The sequence below is a fragment of the Chiloscyllium punctatum genome, chromosome 27 (genome assembly GCF_047496795.1).
Source record: "Chiloscyllium punctatum isolate Juve2018m chromosome 27, sChiPun1.3, whole genome shotgun sequence".
Taxonomy (NCBI): Eukaryota; Metazoa; Chordata; class Chondrichthyes; order Orectolobiformes; family Hemiscylliidae; genus Chiloscyllium; species Chiloscyllium punctatum.
The window spans coordinates 26,792,933-26,814,386 of NC_092765.1; the positions used below are offsets into that span (position 1 = coordinate 26,792,933).

At 41.5% G+C, this 21,454-nt stretch overlaps 1 protein-coding gene across 1 annotated transcript in view; it reads left to right on the forward strand.

Moving 5' to 3' along the window:
- stpg1 (sperm-tail PG-rich repeat containing 1) overlaps positions 1-16,934 on the forward strand; it is a 61,177-nt gene extending 44,243 nt beyond the window's left edge. The window contains exons 9-10 of the mRNA XM_072547853.1: positions 6,431-6,621; positions 16,393-16,934. Coding sequence (XP_072403954.1) covers positions 6,431-6,621; positions 16,393-16,466 — 265 coding nt within the window. The 3' untranslated portion in view covers positions 16,467-16,934. The remainder of the gene's footprint in view (positions 1-6,430; positions 6,622-16,392) is intronic.
- Positions 16,935-21,454: the final 4,520 nt, after the last annotated feature.

Here is a 21,454-nt window from a genome sequence, read left to right on the forward strand (position 1 = left end):
GCCCCATCTCAATGTCGGGAGCATCTTGCTGCATCTTTTATGCTTTGGCAGAGTGCATGGTGATTCTCTCCATCGACAGTGATGAGTTGCCAATTATGGGGTATCATTGCTCAGTCGCTTGTTGACAGCCCAGCTCTCCTCATCAGTAATCAGCTCTCTATCTCACCAAACTCACCAACATGGTAGATGTTGAGAAAACTCAGCATGGAAATCAGAGCAGGTAGCTGGTGATTTCAGCTTGCTGCCTTCTCTGAAGCAGCTCCATAGTTGGATACAGGGCACCAAAATCTCAGGGCAATGCTCCAAGGGCACCTATCACATGCACACCTTATCCACAGATGTTAGTATTTCAGTTGTACCCTCGGGGCACATCCCCAGCTGACGAGCTGGACCAGGCTGCATCTCTGGAATCTTTGCTCGCTGTCATTGCCCTCACTCACTCTGAGCCTCTCTGGATTCTCATGGCATCCCTGACTTACACTGCACTTGGCTCCTCAGCCTGAGTCACCTGGCTCATGATACTTCTATCCTGCCTTGCTCTTTAGCATAGATACAAAGTTAGGAAGCGTGACAAGGTTGTCAGTGAGGTTGGTAGAGCCTTGGTGGGCAGCGGATACAGTAGCACAGATAGAGTCAGTATGAGGTAACGGACAGAAGACGGGGGCACCTAAACTGACAGTTTGGAGAAGTAGATTGGTCCAATGCCTACAGTGCTGGGCATATCTCCAGCTGGCTGAGACGTCTTTAACCTGATGGTAATCTTGCACCAGGATGGCATGGTCTGCTGTCTGGTCTCCACTATTGATCCTGAGGGAGGAGAAAAGCCTGCATGTGTGTCGCTCCAGCCAGCAGGACCCCCGGTCCCTGACCATTAAAGGGACTGAAAATGTGTTGCTGGAAAAGCGCAGCAGGTCAGGCAGCATCCAGGAAAAGGAGAATCGACATTTCGGGCATGAGCCCTTCTTCAGGAATGAGGAAAGTGTGCCAAGCAGGCTAAAATAAAAGGTAGGGAGGAGGGACTTGGGGGAGCGGCATTGGAAATGCGATAGGTGGAAGGAGGTTAAGGTGAGGGTGATAAGGTGAAGGTGATAGGCCGGAGTGAGGGTGGGGGGTGGAGAGGTCAGGAAGAAGATTGCAGGTTAGGAAGGTGGTGCTGAGTTCGAGGGTTGGGACTGAGACAAGGTGGGGGGAGGGGAAATGAGGAAACTGGAGAAGTCTGAGTTCATTCCTTGTGGTTGGAGGGTTCCTAGGCGGAAGATGAGGTGCTCTTCCTCCAACCGTCGTATTACCATGGTCTGGTGATGGAGGAGTCCAAGGACCTGCATGTCCTTGGTGGAGTGGGAGGGGGAGTTGAAGTGTTGAGCCACGGGGTGGTTGGATTGGTTGATCCAGGTGTCCCAGAGGTGTTCTCTGAAACGTTCTGCAAGTAGGCGGCCTGTCTCCCCAATATAGAGGAGGCCACATTGGGTGCAGCGGTTGCAGCGGTTGAAGTAAATGATGTGTGTGGAGCTGCAGGTGAATTTGTGGTGGATATGGAAGGATCCCTTGGGCCTTGGAGGGAAGTAAGGGGGGAGGTGTGGGTGCAAGTTTTGCATTTCTTGCGGTTCTGGCGATGGAGCAGTCCAAGGACCTGCATGTCCTTGGTGGAGTGGGAGGGTGAGTTGAAGTGTTGAGCCATGCGGTGGTTGGGTTGGTTGGTTCGGGTGTCCCAGAGGTGTTCTCTGAAACATTCTGCAAGTAGGCGGCCTGTCTGCCACCCCCCACCAACCCAACCTCCACTCCCAGCCACCCCCCCCCCAACCCAACTTCCACTCCCAGCACCTTCCCCTGCAACAGCAATTCTCATCTGAACAAACCGTGAACAGCTTTTGAGAGTTGTGTTTTCTGTCTTGCTGGCAGAACCAATAATGTAAAGGGGCCTAAAGTTTAGGGAGGGGTGCACTGATATTGTAGACAACATTGATATTACTAATATCTTAGTATCTTAATATCTTCAAAGGAGGCAAAGGAGAAGATTGCTAAGGCCTTGACAAAGATTTTTGTATTCTCTTTAGCCGCAGACGAGGACCCAGAAGACTGGGAAATAGCCAAAGTTGTTTTATTATTCAAGAAGGGCAACAGGGATAATCCAGGAAATTGTAGGTCGGTGAGCTTTACATCAGTGATGGGAAATTATTGCAGAAGATTTTTTTTTGGGACAGGGTTTACTTGCATGGGAGTTATTAGGGATGGTCAGCATGCCTTTATGCAGGGGAAGTCTTGTCTCACAAACTCCCTTGATTTTTTTTTAGAAAAGACAAAAAAGATTGGTAAGTGTAAAGCAACAAATATTGACTGCATGGACTTTATTAAAGCAGTTGACAAAGTTGACTCATCCGGAAGATGAAATTGCATGGAATCTGTGGCGAGTTGAATACAAAATTGACTTGGCCAAAGAAGACAGAGGGTAGTTGTAGAGAGGTGTTTTTCTGTGAGGTCTGTGAAAGTGGTCCAAGAGGGTCAGTGGTCGGACCACTGTTGTTTGTAATTTATAAAAATGATTTTGATGAACATTTTGGTGGTCTGATCAATAAGTTTGTAGACTACATGAAAATTGGTGGAGTTGTGGATAGTGAGGAAGGTTATCAAAGGATGCAGCACAATACAGATTGACTAGAAAATTGAGTGGAGAAATAACAGATGAAGTGTAATCTGGACTAGTGTGGGGTAATGAATTTTGGCGCGTGAAATGTAAAGGAAAGTATATAGTAAATTGCTGGGAATTCTTAGGAACATTGATTTACAGAGGGATCTTGGGTGCAAGTCCAAAGTTCCTTGAAAGTGGCAACAAAAGTTGATAAGGTGGTAAAGAAGGCATTCAGCATGTTGGCCTTCATCGGTCAGGTCATTGATTAGATTCTCTACTGTGTGGAAACAGGCCCTTCGGCCCAACAAGTCCACACCGACTCTCTGAAGAGCAACCCACCCATACCCCTTTTCCCTCTGACTAACGCACCTAACACTACGGGCAATTCAGCATGGCCAATTCACTTAACCTCCATATCTTTGAACTGTGGGAGGAAACTGGAGCACCCAGACACACACACTGGGAGAATGTGCAAACTCCACAGAGACAGTCACCTGAGGTTGGAATCGAACCTGGGACCCTGGTGCTGTGAGGCAGCAGTGCTAACCACTGAGCCACCATGCCGCCCTAAAGTGAGTATAAAAGTTGCATATTTCAATTGGATAAGACTTTGGTCAGTCCACATTTTGCGTACTGTGCGTAGCTCTGGCCACTACACTTTATGTGGAGCTTTGGAGAAGGTGCAGAAGAAGTTTATCAGGATGTTACCTGGATTTGAGAGTATTGGCTATAAGGAGAGGTCACAAACCTAGATTTGTTTTCACTAGAGCATCAGAGGAGAGAAGCAACATGAAGTCTATAAAATTATGAAGAGTATGGCTAGGGTGGATAGTTAGAGCCTCTTTCCCAGCTGGAAACATCAAATACTCAGAGGCATTGTTTTAATGTGAGAGGAGGAAACTTTAAAGCAGATGTGCGAGGTAAGTTTCTTACATAGAGGTGAATAAGTGCCTGGAGTGTGCTGCCAGGGGAGGTGGTAGAAGCAGATGTTAAGAGTCAAGTTTGAGAGCCATTAAAACTGCAGAGAATAGAGGGAAATGGACCACGTGCAGACAAATGGGATCAGTTTAGAATAACATCATGGTTGGGACAGATATGGTGGGCTGAAGGGCCTGTTCCTGTGCTGTACTGTTCTATTTGGACCAATGAGGAAGCAGACCTGTAGTGGGTGGTGTCCAAAGAAGTGTACTTGGTACCTGAGAAAAGCAAATCAGAAGACTTTCTTAACAAGAAGAGAATGGAGTTGTGGAAGTGAAAAGGTGTTTTGGAGGCTGTAAAGGCCTAGATTGCCTGCTGCAGTAAATGGAGCTAGTTATTCCCCAGCCAGCCAATCAGAAAGGGATAAACTACATTCTTTCATTTAAATTTTGAATCTCCTGCCACTTACCATTGCAACATGGTACGTGCTGGTGTTCGTTTGTCCAGTGTTGTATTGTCAGATCTTCCCATCATTACAGTATTATGAACTTATCACAACTCTGCTTGAAGGCAGGTCTGGCTGACAGTGCCACAAACTCCGTCACGGGTAAGGCAAGGAGCTAAACCCTGAATCCATTGCAGCCAGGATGTGATTGAACCCATGCTGTTGGCACCAATCTGGGCCACACCAACCTTCCAGTCAACTGAGCCAACTCCAAGACCTGATATGGCCACATGTATTTTTACCTCAGTGTTTTTTTTACTTCATGTATTTTTACCTCAGGAGTTTGGAAATTGGCACTAGAGGCTCCAGTTTAATTTCTATCGCATAGATCACCAGAAATCTCTCCTGATCTTATTGTCTGCTATTTGCGTGTGCTCTGAGAATTTACAGTTTGACACTCAAACTGTTTAGTTTCATTCAAAAGACACCTGCTTTATTAATGACATCCTGACTTTGACCCCGTTTCTGATTCTGAGGCTGTTCACTGTGCCAAAAGGCCTTTACCTTTCAATATGCCCTCCCATATTTGGGAAACATATTCAATAGTTTGTCATTACTTTAGCTGAAAGTAAGCAAGATGCAATGGAGCCTGCTGAACGGCTCCCTGCAGAATTTCTCATCCTCGCCTGAGTTGGAAATGATGCCATAAAGAAAAACCCAGAGCCGAACTTTAGAGTGATGTAATTCTCTCTCATGAACTGGTGCTTACAAGCACTGCGCACACACCATTGGAGCAAAGTTCTACATTGATGGGGCTTATTGTTTGTTGATGAATGATCTCCAAAATTGTGGTCTTACGCATCTTTCAGAAATCAGTTCACTGCATGCAGACTCTATCAATGTTTCACTTTAAAGAACAATACAAACATTCAGTCCAATGAAATGAACACGCTTTCAAAGTGTATGATGTCATTTATGTGTATTTGCCTTCAGGATATCTATATGTCGTACTTCTCCCAATTTTATTCTTTAATTTATAAGTCCCAGGATGAACAACTGATTCCAGGCTGCTGACAATGTCCCTTTCTTTTGTGACAGCAGTTGATTAAAGACACCATGCCTGAATTACTTTCCCACAACAGAAACATACTTGTGAAGTTTCCAGATTGCAATCTTGGTAGTTAGTCTGGATTATGCCTATTGGTGTCATACAACACAAGACCCATGAATGGTTGATGTGGTTCATGGGAAGCCTTCTGGTTTAGTTGGGGCTGACAGGTATAAATGCCATGAATGATCCAACTCCGATTTCCGCCTGGCCAGGTATTCTGGTGTCTGCCCTACATGGAGGATAGTTCCAAGCCCTCCAAACCCAGTCATGCCTCCTTGAAAAAAGGGGGTAGTCACAAACATGTTGAGAAAAGAAGCTATCCTTTTTTAATCCAGATGATCTTCACAGTCTGGATTCCACTAATGGGCCCTACTTTTACTTATCTTATTACCTTTGACATCCAGCCATACAACAAATCTAGACTGGTCTAGCAAAAATGGTCTTCATGTGACAGTGCAAAGTGAAAGGAAAGGTTTTGCACTTTTAAAACATGTGAGAAACATCTTAATGTGGTGGATGTACAGTTCAAGCAACATGCTGTCAGCAAAACAAATCATGCTACTCGTGGATTTTCAAGGTATGGGGCTATGCTTGACAAGTTCCTAAAGCAGGAACAAGTGAGGACTGCAGATGCTCGAGATCAGAGTCGAGAATGTGTTGCTGGAAAAGCACAGCAGGTCAGGCAGCATCCGAGGAGCAGGAGAATTGATGTTTTGAGCAAAGCCTTCCTGATGAAGGGCTTATGCCCGAAACATCGATTCTCCTGCTCCTTGGATGCTGCCTGACCTTCTGTGCTTTTCCAGCAACACACACTGGACCAAGTTCCTTAAGCAGCTTGGTTGAAACCAGAAACTCAGTGGAGTGGAGGATTTAAGTAGTTTGTTGACATACTAACAATTAACAATATAATTAACGTATCACAAGATTATGTTGTGCATTTGCAAATCGTAATTTTGTGTCTTCTGGAGAACATTTCTAGGCTTGGCTGAATATATTGCTGAAACAAGAGACCGGTTGCCAGCACCTTTCATTTTGCTGTATCAGAACAAATACAAGAATACCAAATTCAAATGGTCACAACAATTTATATTACGGTAGGAAAGGAGGGAGATTGATAGGCAAATTGACTCTGATTAACTGAGTAAAAGGCATTCCAGTAATTTCACAACTGAGGTTGAATAAATAGCTAAAACACTATAAAATTACTTACATTCAGTATAGTACACAAAACATTAGGGCTGATTTGCTGTTTTTATGACATAGACTTATTTTCTTTTAACAAAATGTTCATTACATCTCATATTGTTCTGTTGTCATTTATCTTTTCTAGGAAGAAACATTATATGTGCATTTCTGCTCCTCCCTTCCCAATATGCAAAAACCCGACTCCTCCTGGTCCAGGCTATTATGACGTTGTTGATTTTCATGATCCACCCAAGCACTATATGTCCAATGCTGTATTTGTATCTAACACTAGCCGATGGACTGGGAACGCTCAAAACAAAGATGCTCCTGGGCCAGGTAGGGCGTTCTGATGGTTAGACATCAGGACCAGAATAAGCAAAATATTATAACTGTAAAAATGGATGATTGCCTTTGGTTTTGAAGGTTTGCAAGGCACACAAGAATATGGAAATTATGTCAGAAACAACTACCCTTGTTACAATCAGGTGAAACGTAAGAATCATCTTTCTTTTTAACCTTCGCACTGCAAATATTTTTTGCTTTCTTTTTGGCACATTGCTATCACACTTCAATTCGAACATAATTTACCAGAAAATGACAAAGCCAATTACCAAGGTTTTCTTGAGCAAAAGGAAGAGGAATTTAATTGCCTGTGAACTCCAAGAGAAACAGGCACAAACACAGTGAATAAGTTTAAAACAAGAAGTGACTAAGATAGAATGGAAGGTAAAAGCTTATGCAACTTTAAGTCTAAGGAGTCTTTGAGATGTGAGAGTGAAAACAGAGTCCACAACTGTTTAGCTGTTGACTTATTTCCTCAGCAATACTAAAATTTATAAAATTCTGAAATTCTCAGTGATTGGCTGTTTTCCCAAGTTGCTTTGACACTGGTCACTGACTTCATATACTGAGAGAGAGATTCATCTGTAAGTTCTGTTGTTATGAATCCATATTCTTCCTCCCTCTCTACTCTGTCAAACAAACTACTCAAATATTGTTCATTTGTTTATTCCCAAATCTGGCTCCATTGTCTTTTGAATCTGAATACTCTTAGCAATCTTTCATCTCCCAGTTTGTGAACTTATTGTGCAAGTGTGAATTAACCAGGAGATGTGAATTTCTTGACACTGACTTAGCTGCCTTATTTCACAGTCTTTAGATAAAATGACAATTACATTGTAGCCAATTTATTGTATTCTGTACAGGTCCCCTCAGTGTGCCTCATTCTGTAGTCTCAAAACAGCCAATTAAGATCAATATTTGAGTATTTTTAAAATCTCTTTATTCCATGAAGGTTGCAAATATTAACATCAGGTGATGTTAGTTTAGTATCGATAGTCCATTGTCAATACACCATGCATTGTTTACTGTTTACATTGTTTGCTGCTGATTCTAGGAATATTGGTCAGCTCAATAAGAGACTAAACCCATCCTAAATTAGATTAGATTAGATTACTTACAGTGTGGAAGTAGGCCCTTCGTCCCAACAAGTCCACGCTGACCCTCCGAAGAGCAACCCACCCAGACCCATTCCCCTACTTTTACCCCTTCACCTAACACTACGGGCAATTTAGCATGGCCAATTCACCTAACCTGCACATTTTTTGGACTGTAGGAAGAAACCGGAGCACCCAGAGGAAACCCACATTCTCGCAGGGAGAGTGTGCAAACTCCACACAGACAGTTGCCTGAGGCAGGAATTGAACCCAGGTCTCTGGCGCAGTGAGGCAGCAGTGCTAACCACTGTGCCACCGTGCCGCCCACAAATGGGCAACACAATAAATATTTTCCACTCCTGACTCAAGCAGAGCTCAGTTAATGACTGATGGCCAGCACATTGAGTCAGATGATGCATACCAGCCTCCAAACGGGAGCAAAAGAGGTTTGAGAGGAGATTTTATCAAGATATTCGGCAGTGCAGTGAGAGAGAAACTGTTCCCTTTGGTAGAGCTGTTGAGAACCAGAGTATATGGATTTGAGGTGTTTTGCATAAGAATCAAACGCACTGGTGAGGGAGGGAGGGCGGGGAAGTTGGTGGTGGTGGAGACAGGTTCCATTGTCAATTTCAAAAGGGAACTGAATAAGTTCCTGAAGATTAAAAAATAATTGCAGTATCATGGGAGATACAAATGGCAACTTGAAAGGTTGAGCTATTCTTATGAATAGCTAGCACAGATTTAGTGGACTGAACGGCCTCCTTGTTTTTACCATTCTATAATAATTTAATTGGACACCTCTGGGGGTGTAGGGTTGGAAACTGATGAGTGGAGCTGCCTAAACTCTACAAGAAAGTATTTTTTTATAACACAGCAGAGACTGTGCAGATAAAGGGGCAGAGTGACACCTTGGCTCTTCAGACTGTCTGGGGAAAGATGTTTCATTTGAGTCATGTAGTGGTGTACCTACTCTCCATGGTCCCAAGCAAATATGGTCCTCTCCAGTTACCTCTGAAAAATTTCTGCTGACTCACAGGAAATGATTGACAATATATGTTTTACATTCCATTAAGACAAATGATAAATCAGACTGACTGTGCTGGCTGAGGTTTTGGCAAGTGTTGTTTATTAATTCCCAGGAAGTCAAATACAACTGCAGAATGATTACAGAACAGTTTTGTCTCTGTAAAACCACAGATGAACCTTATTTTAAAGTCTGTTCTTGGAATGTGGGTGTTGTTGGTCAGGCTGACATTTTTTGTTCACACCTAATTGCCCCTACAGTCTTCAACAATTACAGACCTTGGACTGTATGGTCACCCACAGTGGTGTTGGGGAGTAAGTCCAGGATTTTGGCTCAGTAATAGTGGTTTTATGGTTCCAGGACTGGGTTCTGTGAGACTTGGAGGGGAACTTGCAAGTCGTGGTCATTCCATGCCTTTGCTGCCTGTGTCCTACAAGATGACAGAGGGTTGTGAGTTTAGAAAGTGCTGTCAAAGGAGCCTTTCATTGAGTAACCTTTTAAAGCTGTGAAACACAAGTAAACACTACACTTTAAGAACATTGGCACACTTGTAAGGCTTTGAGAGCTGTGTGAAGATGGATCTCTTTTTGAGAAAAGTAAAGGTATTTTACAAACGTTGCTATTACAACCACATAGCTTTTAAGGATACGAACATTTCTTTTCCACCTTGACTGCAAAATATCCCAAACATGCATTACATTTCAATTCGGCTGTTTCACAATATGTTATGATTTGGAGACGCCGGTGTTGGACTGGGATGTACAAAGTTAAAAATCAAACAACATCAGGTTACAGTCCAACAGGTTTATTTGGAAGCACTAGCTTTCGGAGCACTGCTCCTTCATCAGGTGGTTGTGGAGTATAAGACCATAAGACACAGAATTTACAGCAAAAGTTTACAGTGTGATGTAACTGGAATTATATATTGAAAAAGACCTGGTTTGTTTGTTAAGTCTCTCATCTTTTAGAATGACCTTTCATAAGTAAATCGCAAAACTTGTTAAAGTTACATTCTCAAGTGAACTTTAACAATTGGTGTCATGTCATTGAAGGTGTGAGGTGCCCTGTGTGAGACTGTCTGTGCCACAATGTTCAGGTTGATTCTCATCTTAAAAAATGAGAATCTTTTTCAGAAAGATTTTACAGAATCTTACATGGATTCATGCAGTTTTTTGAGCAAAATAAAATGTAATTCTGCAAGTATAAATTCACCCCACAAACTTAGATGTGTATGTGTGCATGTGAGTGTGTGTGGAGTGGTGGGGTGTTACAAGTGTTTGTGAGAGAGTATGTGTGTGAGTATGAGTGTAAAGGGGTATAAGTCTGTAAGAGGGTGCGTGTGTGCATATGAGTATGGGAGTGTATATATGAGCATACGAGAGAGAGCTTGTGTATGAGAGAGGGTCTGCATGAGTATATGGGTCTGTTGGAGTTTGTGTGTGTCTGTAGTAGTGTGTGTAGAAGTGTCTGTCTGTGTGTCTGTCTGTCTGAGTGTGTTTGTGTGTGTCTTTGTATAGTGCAGTGGGGTCACCTGTAGTGTGACATGACCCCACTGCAGGACACAAAGGTTGAGGCCATCCCCACGGGTACTGAACTTGGCTATCAGCTTCTGCTTGGCCACTTTTCTGTCTGTCTGTCTGTCTGTCCTGAAGTCTGCCTTGGAGGACGGTCACCTGAAGGTCCAAGGTCGAATGTCCCGGACCGTTGAAGTGTTCTCTTGACTGGGAGGGAACACTCCTGTCTATTGATTGTTGTGCGATGTTTGTTCATCCGTTGCCATAGTCTCTGTTGAGTCTTGCCAATGTACCATGCGTCAGGGCATCCTTGCCTGCAGCATATGAGATAGACAACATTGTCTGCACAGTGATATCAATGAGTTTAATCCCACCATCAAACTCACCATGGACTACTCTCTACTATCTGTCTCATTCTTGGACACGTGCATCTCTATCAATGATGGTACCTCAGCACCACACTCTACTGCAAACCCACAGAGAACCTCACGATGCTACACTTCCCCAGCTTCCACCCAAAACATATTAAAACAGCCATCCCCTTTGGACAAGCCCTATGCATACAAAGGATCTGTTCAGATGAGGAGGAATGTAATGGGCCCCCTGGAAGTACTCAAGGATGCCCTCATAAGAACAGGGTATGATGCTCAACTCATCGACCACCACTTCCAACATGCTACAGCAAGAAACCATACTGATCACCTCAGGAGACAGACACGATCTGCAACCGACTACCCTTCGCTGTCCAGTACGTCCCAGGAGCCGACAACCTACGCCATGTTCTTCGTGACCTGCAACACATGATCAATGAGGATTAGCACCTCGCTAAGACCTTCCCCATGCCTCCATGTCTCGCCTTTAAACAACCCCCAAACAGATCAGTGTTTGTAGCAAACTGCCCAGCTTTCAGGACAACACAATACAACGTTGTCATGGTAGACGCTGCAAGATGTCTCAGAGTGTGAACACGGATACCACCATGTACGTGGCAGGTACTCATGCAACTCAGCCAATGTTGTCTATCTCATACGCTGCAGGCAAGGATACCCAAAGGCATGGTACATTGGCAAGACCGAGCAGAGGGCTACGGCAGCAGATGAATGGACACCGCACAACAAACACAAACAGGAATGTTCCCACCCAGTTGGAGAACACTTCAGCGGTCCGGGGCATTCGACCTTGCACCTTCGGATGACCATCCTCCAAGGACTTTGGGACAGGCAACAACACAAAGTGGCTGAGCAGAGACTAATAGGCAAGTTCGGTACCCATGGGGATTGCCTCAACCGGGACCTTGGGTTCATGCCACATTACAAGTGACCCCACTGCACGACTCACACACAGACAGATGGGCACACACAGACTTATACCCTTTACACTCACACACACACACACTCTCACAGACACTCATACCACACCGCATGCGCACACGCACGCACTCACACAGACACTCCTACACACACACTGCCACAGGTATGCACACACTCCTACAGACCCATACACTCACGCAGACCCTCTCTCATACACAACCTCTCTCTCATATGCGCACACACACACTCCCACATTCATATGCACACATGCACCCTCTCACAGACTTATACCCCTTTACACTCACACTCTCAGATATACACATAATCTCTCACAAACACTCATAACACCCCCTGTACCCCACACACACTCACATGCACACACACACCAGTTTATGGGGTGAATTTGTACTTGCAGAATTACATTTTATTTTGCTCAAAAACTGCATGAATCCACATAGGATTCTGTAAATCCATTTTTTAGATTAGAATCAATCTTGACATTGTAGCACAGACAGTCTCACACAGGGCACCTCACACCTTCAATGACATGACACCAATTGTTAAAGTTCACTTGAGAATGTAACTTTAACAAGTTCTGGGATTTACATATGAAAGAACTGAAACCAACATGGTCATTCTAAAAGATGAGAGATTTAACAAGCAATCCAGGTCTTTTTCAGTATATAATTTCAGTTACATCACACTGTAAACTTTTGCTCCAAATTCTGTGTTTTATTATCTTATGCTCCATAATCACCTGATGAAGGAGCAGGACTCTGAAAGCTAGTGCTTCCGAATAAACCTGTTGGACTATAACCTGGTCTTGTGTTATTTTTAACCTCACAATATGTAACTGTTGACAAGTCAATTTGCAAATACCAGACAAGATGCAAATAAGTGCATTTACATTGTTCTTGCTAAGATAGACATTCACACTGCCATTTCCCTTATATGTTGCCAGGTTTTAGCAAAAATAAGCCAGCTATGTTGAAAGAAGTATTTGATTCTTGTTTAAAACTTCCTGTTTTATATTTGGAATCTGGGTAAACATTTAATTTTTCTACCCTTTGTCAGTGAATTTGGTGAGTGGAGGTGGAGAGGGGTGGGTGAGGATGGAGGATAGCTGTGTCGAATGGGACTGGTGATAGTGGATTAGCAGCTTAATTTTCCTTGAATTGCCATTTATCCATTAGTTCTTTTCCACCAATCAGTGTTTGGAATGACTACCAGATATTCAGAAATTAGCTTCGGAAAAAGACTGAAATAAGTTTTGCCTTAATAAATAATCACTTCTTTTATGTGGCCAATTTCTTTACCTTTACTTTCTATCACAGTTCTTAAAGGATAATAGATGTTAGATATTACGCTTATGCATTAAATATTCAGTCTTTCAATGTGTACAGAGAACACCTTCCAAATACAGAAATGAGCTTACCTTCAAAACTCATATTAGGTCAACTCTTGCTGAATATGTAATGCAGGCAATTCAGACAGGATTACGTAAGTAACTCTAAAATTGCAAAGAGTAAAAGAAGGCAGTTTAATTCAGATAAATGTGAGGTGCTGCATTTTGGGAAAGCAAATCTTAGCAGACTTATACACTGAATGGTAAGGTCGTAGGGAGTATTGCTGAACAAAGAGACCTTGGAGTGTAGGTTCATAGCTCCTTGAAAGTGGAGTCGCAAGTAGATAGGATAGTGAAGAAGGCATTTTGTATGCTTTCCTGTATTGGTCAGAGTATTGAGTACAGGAGTTGGGAGGTTGTACAGGACATTGGTTAGGCCACTGTTGGAATATTGCGTGCAATTCAGGTCTCCTTCCTATCGGAAAGATGTTGTGAAACTTGAAAGGGTTCAGAAAAGATTTACAAGGATGTTGCCAAGGTTGGAGGATTTGAGCTATTGGGAGAGGCTGAACAGGCTGGGGCTGTTTTCCGTGGAGCGTCGGAGGCTGAGGGGTGACCTTATAGAGGTTTACAAAATTATGAGGGGCATGGATAGGATAAATAGGCAAAGTTATTTTCCTGGGGTGAGGGAGTCCAGAACTAGAGGGCATAGGTTTAGGGTCAGAGGGGAAAGATATAAAAGAGACCCAAGGGGCAACTTTTTCATGCAGAGTGTGGTACATGTATGGAATGAGCTGCCAGAGGAAGTGGTGGAAGCTGGTACAGTTGCAACATTTAAGAGGCATTTGGATGGGTATATGAATAGGAAGGGTTTGGAGGGATATGGGCCGGGTGCTGGCAGGTGGGACTAGGTTGGGTTGGGAAATCTGGTCAGCATGGACGGGTTGGACCGAAGGGTCTGTTTCCATGCTGTACATCTCTATGACTCTATGACTCTAAGGCAGCAAAAAGGAAAAATGCTAGAGAAACAGAGAGAAATATCAGATCAGAACAAGAGGAATTAATCCTGTACAGATGGAGCAAACTTAACACCAATAACAGAAATGATGAAATGTTTGTGATTGTTACCCCCAGCTTGTAGAATGTGTTGAGGAAGGGAATGAGGCAGATGAGTTAGGATGGGCACTGAAATACTATAAAAGTTGGCTTTATATAAAACAAAATCTGTGTCTAAAATAACTATCTGGGGCCATAGCATTACTTTGTCGAGGCCATAGTCAAGGAACTGAGAAATAAGCTGACCCAGTTTGTCACTCTAACGTTTAACTACAGCCATTATCCAGCAACACTTCCTCATCCACATGGAGAGGAGTGCAGGTTGGAGGTTTCGGGTGTCACAGTTCTTGCGGATTGTAATGATCGTTGTCTTATTGCAAGGCATTATTAAAGTGCAAAGTACATATCATTGTGCTGTACCATGTTAAACTAGATAGCTGTTTAGTCCAAATCTCCTTTGGAAGGTAAGCTTATTTCTGTATTTGGAAGGTGTTCTCTGTGCACATTGAAAGACTGCACATTTAATGCATAAGTGTAATATCTAATATCTAATATCCTTTAAGAGCTATGATGGAAAATAAGGGTAAAGAAATTGACCACGTAATGGAAGTGATGGTGTGATCAGAGCCTGCATACAGAAGCTAACCTGAGATTGATCATCAGGTTTCATTGTAGTCACTTGGTGAGCTTTTGCCACTCATCATGTCTCCAGTAGTACCTTTCTCATTATAAAGTTTTCAATTTCAGGCAAGGTATTTTCTCAGCAGCAAACTTGAGGTAGGTCCTGGTAGAGGAATGATAGGAGAATGGGAAAGGACCAAGCATCAGTCCTCAAAAATGCTGTACATCTACAAAGACGTCTGGAGCATTTAAATAAAAGCTGATAGACATTGGCCTCTAGTTATGGTAGCTCATTCTGTATGATGCCAGTTCATTTAGTGTAGGGTCCTGAAATACGTTTGTAAGGGACCACAAATATTTTTCAGGCTAATGCCCACAAACACCTGTGCAACTACACATGCTAACATTTCAGTTTTCCTACCTTTTAGTGCTGATCATACCCTTAGCAGTGCAAAATTGATTCATATTGCGAAATAGCCATAATGCAGCTAATAGTTCGACCTCTCCATGTTTTAATACTGCAATTCCTTATAAATGTATTTTTGATTTCTTTATTTAACTCCAAAATATGAAGTAATTTCCTTAATCATAGGGCATTGACTTTTTCATCATCACGGTCATGGACTTCCTTCCATTTGAAGTTTCTGTTCAGTAGATGTCACCAAGTCGGGGTCAAATACCCTTGCAAGACACATTAAAACCAGCCTGATTATGAATACTTCAGATTCCTTATCAAAATATTTTGATAAATAAAGCTGTTTTTTCTCATGGATTATGAGGCAGTTGGTTATTTTCAAAGTTTGGCTGTGGTAAGAGCATGCGAGTAGACTAAAGTCAAGCCTTTTCAAGACAATGGTGAGATAGAGAAGAGTTGTGTTTGATCGTATGTACTATATCTGACAGCCAAAAAAAAAACCTTGTCAGTGGCTTTCCCACATCTCGTGACACAAGACAGCCAAAGCATATGCCTTTTTCAATTGGTAGTTTTTCATGTAACAGGTTGCCAGCCCATCATCAGATGCTATAGCTTCAGAGACACGACTCTGCATCAAACGTGGCCTGGAAATTCTCACACTGTTACTGCCTACTATAAACTTCTTGCAAAGATTTAATATGCTTATGTTAAGGACATTGATAGTTGTTAAAATACACTTTGATGGCCATCAAGACCTACAGTGAGACTTTCAAGTTTTCCTGCACTACCTAGTGTACCACAAGATTCCCTTCTGTTGAGATAAGATGAAGAAAGCACAGACTAAAACTGTGAATTGTACTCATCATCAGTAAAACTAATTCAACAGGGTAGAAGAGGCAGGTCACCACAGCTCCATTGGATCAAATTGCCTGCTAAACCCATGATTGCTTGTGCCATCCAGTGAGCTAAATCTAAGCAGAGAGCAAATGGGAATTTCACACTAATTTAGTTATGTAGACAAAATTTGCCAATTTATGTAAATTAATTATTAATTCAGCTAAAGAGCCAAGGATTATTATTACTTCTCAGAAAGAGAGGAGATTAAAAAGTGGAGAAGCAAGTTCTTATACTTTCTCTCTCTCTTTCCCTGAAATCCAGAATTGTCAATCCTTGAAGAATGTAATTAGTAAAGTCAGTCTGGGCTCTTTTAAATGGATCTTCAGTGCTTTGAAGTTGTAATTATTGCAGCAAGTGTATTTTCTAAGTCATTCTATATGGTATCTGCCAGGCTAGAAATAATTATCAACAAATCTTAATTTAAATACTAGTTGAAACACCTCCCAAATGCTATCAGGTAGTAATGCTTATCTGTTCTGCTTTTCACAGCCTCCTATGCACCGAAGAAAAGTGGAAAACAGTCTTTCCTGTACAACACTGATAACAAATGGGTGCCATCATAGATATTGAGGGAGAAACAAGCAAGGACAGATGGACTTTTCATTGATTTCACTTCAAATCAGCTTATCAGATGCAAGCTGTGCTTTGGTGGCATTGGACATGAGCATAGAGTCATCATGGATTTAAACATAATTCTATTATTGAAAAATATGATCAAGTATTTGAATTTATCATTAACCTTCAGATGGAGACAGTTTCAGTTGCGTGTATTATCTATCATATGATAGATCTCATTCCTAATCAAGTCTAAACATTTTTCCAAAAGGAAAACATTATTGCTTTCTCCAGGAATCAGTTGTTATGCCAAACCTGCTAATGAGTCAGTTTTCATGTGAACTTATATCATCCATGCATGCATTGAAAGCATAATGTTGTGATCATTTAATATTTATTTATTTATTTACTTCAAGCAAACATTTTTAGTAACACTTATTTTCCAAGGTAAAATTCCATTATTATGGCAGTAAGAATTTGGGGAGACCGTGATGATTCGATACTGCTCGAAGCAATGATTCTGTCTAAGTCATTAGTGTTGTACCAATTGAACTTTACATTGTTATTGTATCTGAATAAAGAGCAGAATCATTGTGGTAATAATGAGCCATTTTGCTGAACCTTCTTAAAATTGGTCTCTTTTTATGAAGAACTTGATCATTTGACCTAATATCATGAAGGAAGTATACTGCAGGTCCTGAAATCTGAAATAAATACAAAAAAATGCTGGAAACAGTCAGCAGTCTTGTGGAATCAGGGTGAGAGAAACAGTTATGATTTCATGTCTGCCACTTTCCATCAGAACCCATCTTGTAGATGAGTTGTATTGTCAGCCTGCCACCCACTATATAGAAAGACATTTGTAAGATTCAGTGTCTGTTTGCGCAGTGCCTTCTGATCATTTGCAAGGCTGTTGCGATTACTTTCAGGTTGTGAAGTGTTTGAGCTATTGGATATATGTAATGCGTCATGTCAGCTTCATTTTTTACATCAATGAGAAATACCACCTCAGTTGATAGCGCTCAAACCTTCTGTAATGCTTTAGCTGTTTCTTAACAAGTGCCAAGCCTCAACAATATTGGCATTGGTATACCTTTGGTAAGTAGTAATCATTCTAATGCCAGTGCAAAGTATTGCTATTTGCCATCATTATTTGTGCAAGGGATATTGATATGTACCAGCCATCATGTTTGGAATTTCAGGGGTGAGTCTTAGTGGTTGGTGTCACAAACTGAATGCTGAGTTTGAACTACCTGTTTCTTTCAAGTCCCAGTCTTGAGAGTTTGATAGTCTCTTTCTTGGTTATTCACACAGCTGAGTTTAGACTTCATCAACTTCAAATAGGGTTCTAACCAAACTCTTCTGGTCTGGAACTTATAAACTAACACTCTTTACATTGAAATAACCTATTTTATATCGGTTCTGAGCTACCTCCTATTTTCAGGAGAAACTTTCTTACATCTGATTCTTCTGGACCTCTCCAAACTGAAATCAAAAGCTTTTCAAGACATGGGCTTTTTTTCCTTAATCAAACTGAAAATCAAACCCTCTTTCTTTCTAAACCAGAAATAAGCTAAATCTTTTCAATCAAAACAGAAATTGCTAGAGAAACACAACAGGTCTGGGAGCATCTGTGGGGAAAAAAGCAGAGTTATCAGTCATCAGAAGAGTCACCAGACCTGAAACGTTAGCACTTTCTTCCCATGGATGCTACCAGATGTTTACGAATGGCCTGTTTCCACACTGTAGGGATTCCATGATAATTCTACAATGATTATCCCCACATCACATTAGCAACTAAAAATCTGTCAATCTCGGTCTTAAAATAATTTAATGAGCGAGTTTCCATAGCCCTGTGGGATAGGGAATTCCAAAGCTTCTCCAAATTTCAGTCCTAAATGGAGCACCTTTTATGCTCCGACTTGTCCTCTGGTTCTAGACCACAGAGGAAATAATCTTTTAACATCTGCATTGTCTGTCCCTGTAAGAATTTTGTAAGTATCTATGCGATTACTTCTCCCAATTCCAGGGTCAATGTACAGGCTAAATACACAAACAATGATGAAATATTTCCCTGCCTCCCCTGCTTTTGTACAGCCATGTCTCTACTTTTACATTTAACATACTTTTCAGTCATTTTTGAGGTAATGGTTTTGCCTGTCACTTTGAACCACCAGTCAATTTTACTTCCTGGCTTCAACTTGTTCACTCATTTGAATTACCTTTGTCATCCATCAACTACAAGTGCCCAGACAATGATTCACCCAAGACATCAATTTTGTCCTTAATTAAATTGATTTAGTAAATTGCCAAATTTACAGTTCTGTTCAAGTCCAAACAGAGCATTATTAAATGTTATCAATAATTTCCTCTTGTCATTGGGAATGCTTGTTAAAAGCCATCTGATAAAGATTGAATGCCATGTTTCACTGGAATAGCACACTGGGAATCAAGCTCTGCAATTCCATGATTTTACCAAAGTACACTGAAGTTCCCCAACTGATCTGTCTGTTTAGACCCAGGCAAGCAGAACACACAGACCAGGTTTTGTATTTAACAAGAATTACTATAAATTACAGCTACATGTAAACAAATGAACCATCAACATGCAATTCTCCTAGATAAAGCTCTAAAGCCCTTATTAAACTCCTCCTTTACACAATATAGATACATGCAGTGAAAAACATTGATGTATAAATAGAATAGAATCCCTACAGTGTGGAAACAGGCCCTTCAGCCCAAATGTCCATACTAACCCTCCAAAGAGTAACCCACCCAGACCCATTTCCCCTCCCCTATTATCCTACCTTTACCCCTGACTAATGCACTTAACCTACACATCCCTGAACACTATGGGCAATTTAGCACAGCCCTTTCAGCTAACTTGCACACCTTTGGACTGTAGGAGGAAACCAGAGCACCCAGAGGAAACCCACGCAGACACGAGAAGAATATGCAAACTCAACAGAGGCAATTGCCCAAAGCTGGAATCAAACCTGGGTCCCTGGCGCTGTGAGGCAGCATTGCTAACCACTGTGCCACCCGTATATAGGTGAAGGAAAAATACTGGGAAGATAGTTCAATGGCCTCTGTCCACATGGTTCATTCAAATGATCTAATTCCTTGTTAGGATTTGCTGTTCTTCAATCTCTCTTCTCCAAGTATATTTCACATCCTTGTAGGAGGCACAGAGTGACTTGTTCTCTGACTTATTGGTCAAAGGCTACAGCTTACAGCAATGAGCGTCCTTCTGTATTTGTGTATTTTCTATTGCAGAACAAACATCACCCACTTCTGTGTGTCGAAAGGCATCTGGCCATATCATTCACAGTCACAAGCTCTTCAACTACCCAGGAGTCAATCACATGGTGGTAGCCTTTGTCATCCACAGCTGGCCACAACTTCACAAACCAATCAGCTACTCGTTGCTGGCTAAATTTCACTCTGTACACACTGCCTGATGCTTGTAACTAGTCCCTCTCACTACTTGAACAAGGGAGCAGTGTAAACACCACTGACAATGAGTTTCAGTAACCTATTTCGAAGAAGTGCGGCAAATCCTTCCACAGCACTTGTTTTTAGTAAAACTTTTCCCATTTCAGTGTGCATTCAAAAGTACAGAAAAAAATGCTCTTGATATGAAATAGTCATCGTGTTTTTATTATTTTCTCGTACATAGGTTTTTTTTAATTGACTCTTTGCCTGAATAGGACATTGTCTGCACATCCATGAATTGTATGCAATAGTATATGAACAAGTTAACCCCTCAACTTCACAGCCAGGCCAAATGCAGTTAAAAAAAATCACACAACACCAGCTTATAGTCCAACAGCTTTTTTTGGACTTCCAAATAAACCTGTTGGACCATAACCAGGTGTTGTGTGATTTTTAAGTTTGTCCACCTCAGTCCAGTACAGGCACCTCCAGATCAAGGCCAGCTGCAATGTGATATCTAACAAAGCTTCAACAACAATTCAGCACATATCTGTCCGGTTGGGACCTGTAGCTCACTTCAAATTTTTCAGTAATGCAAGAAACTTTTCTGTATTGTTCTTTCACTCACTGTCATCACATAATCTTGATTTTGATGTGCTGCTAAAGAGTAGTTAGAGTCTCCTAACATGAGGAAAACATTAACTTTGTTTAAGAGAGATGCCACTTTGTTTCTTCACTAGGGTGCAAGAGGGAGCTAGATCATGTCACATTGTATCTTTTCCTGTGCTGATATATCCTGGTCTCATTAGCATACCACAGGCAGACTGACTCCCACAGTCATAATTCAAAGCTAAAAAAAATGTATCTTGCAATAATAGTTCTGAAAGGAAACACTCATTCCGGAGTATGCAGGAAAGACAGGTTATGCAACACTAGAACCATAATGGAAACAATTGTAATCATAATTGCAGAAATTATTTCAACTCATCTACAGATTTAAAAAATGTTAAGATTTCCTGAACTTGTGTGGATACTTCTCAGTAAGATGGACAATGAGTTACATGGATTTCATAACAAGAGCAGTAAATGTTAACATTTCCCTGGTTCATTTTCAGAAGTTAGATTTAAAATTAGGTTTTATTGTCACTGTACTCAAGTGCAGGAGTATCGTGAAAGGTGTACAAAGTCACCACTCACCAGCACTATCTCGGGTATAAAAGCCTGAATTTTAAAAAAAATCACCTAAATACAAAAACCAAAGCAGCCATCTAAGATACAAAAACCAGATTTCTTGAAAATAAGTAGAAATACAAAAAAAATGCAATGTCAGGGTTCAAAGCATTTTTGGCACTAATTGTCAAGAGCTCACATTACAATCATGTCTTAGCCCAACGTTGAGTCATTATACTGGCCATAAGCAAATGATCTGAAGTTTTCTGATGCATTGTAACAATTATACCCTTGGCATCAATTGTCAGCTCTAGAACCTGCTTCACTAACGATTGAAATAGCAGTGGTATTGTTCAAATTCCTCAGAATTGTTTCAGTGTTTCCTATATTT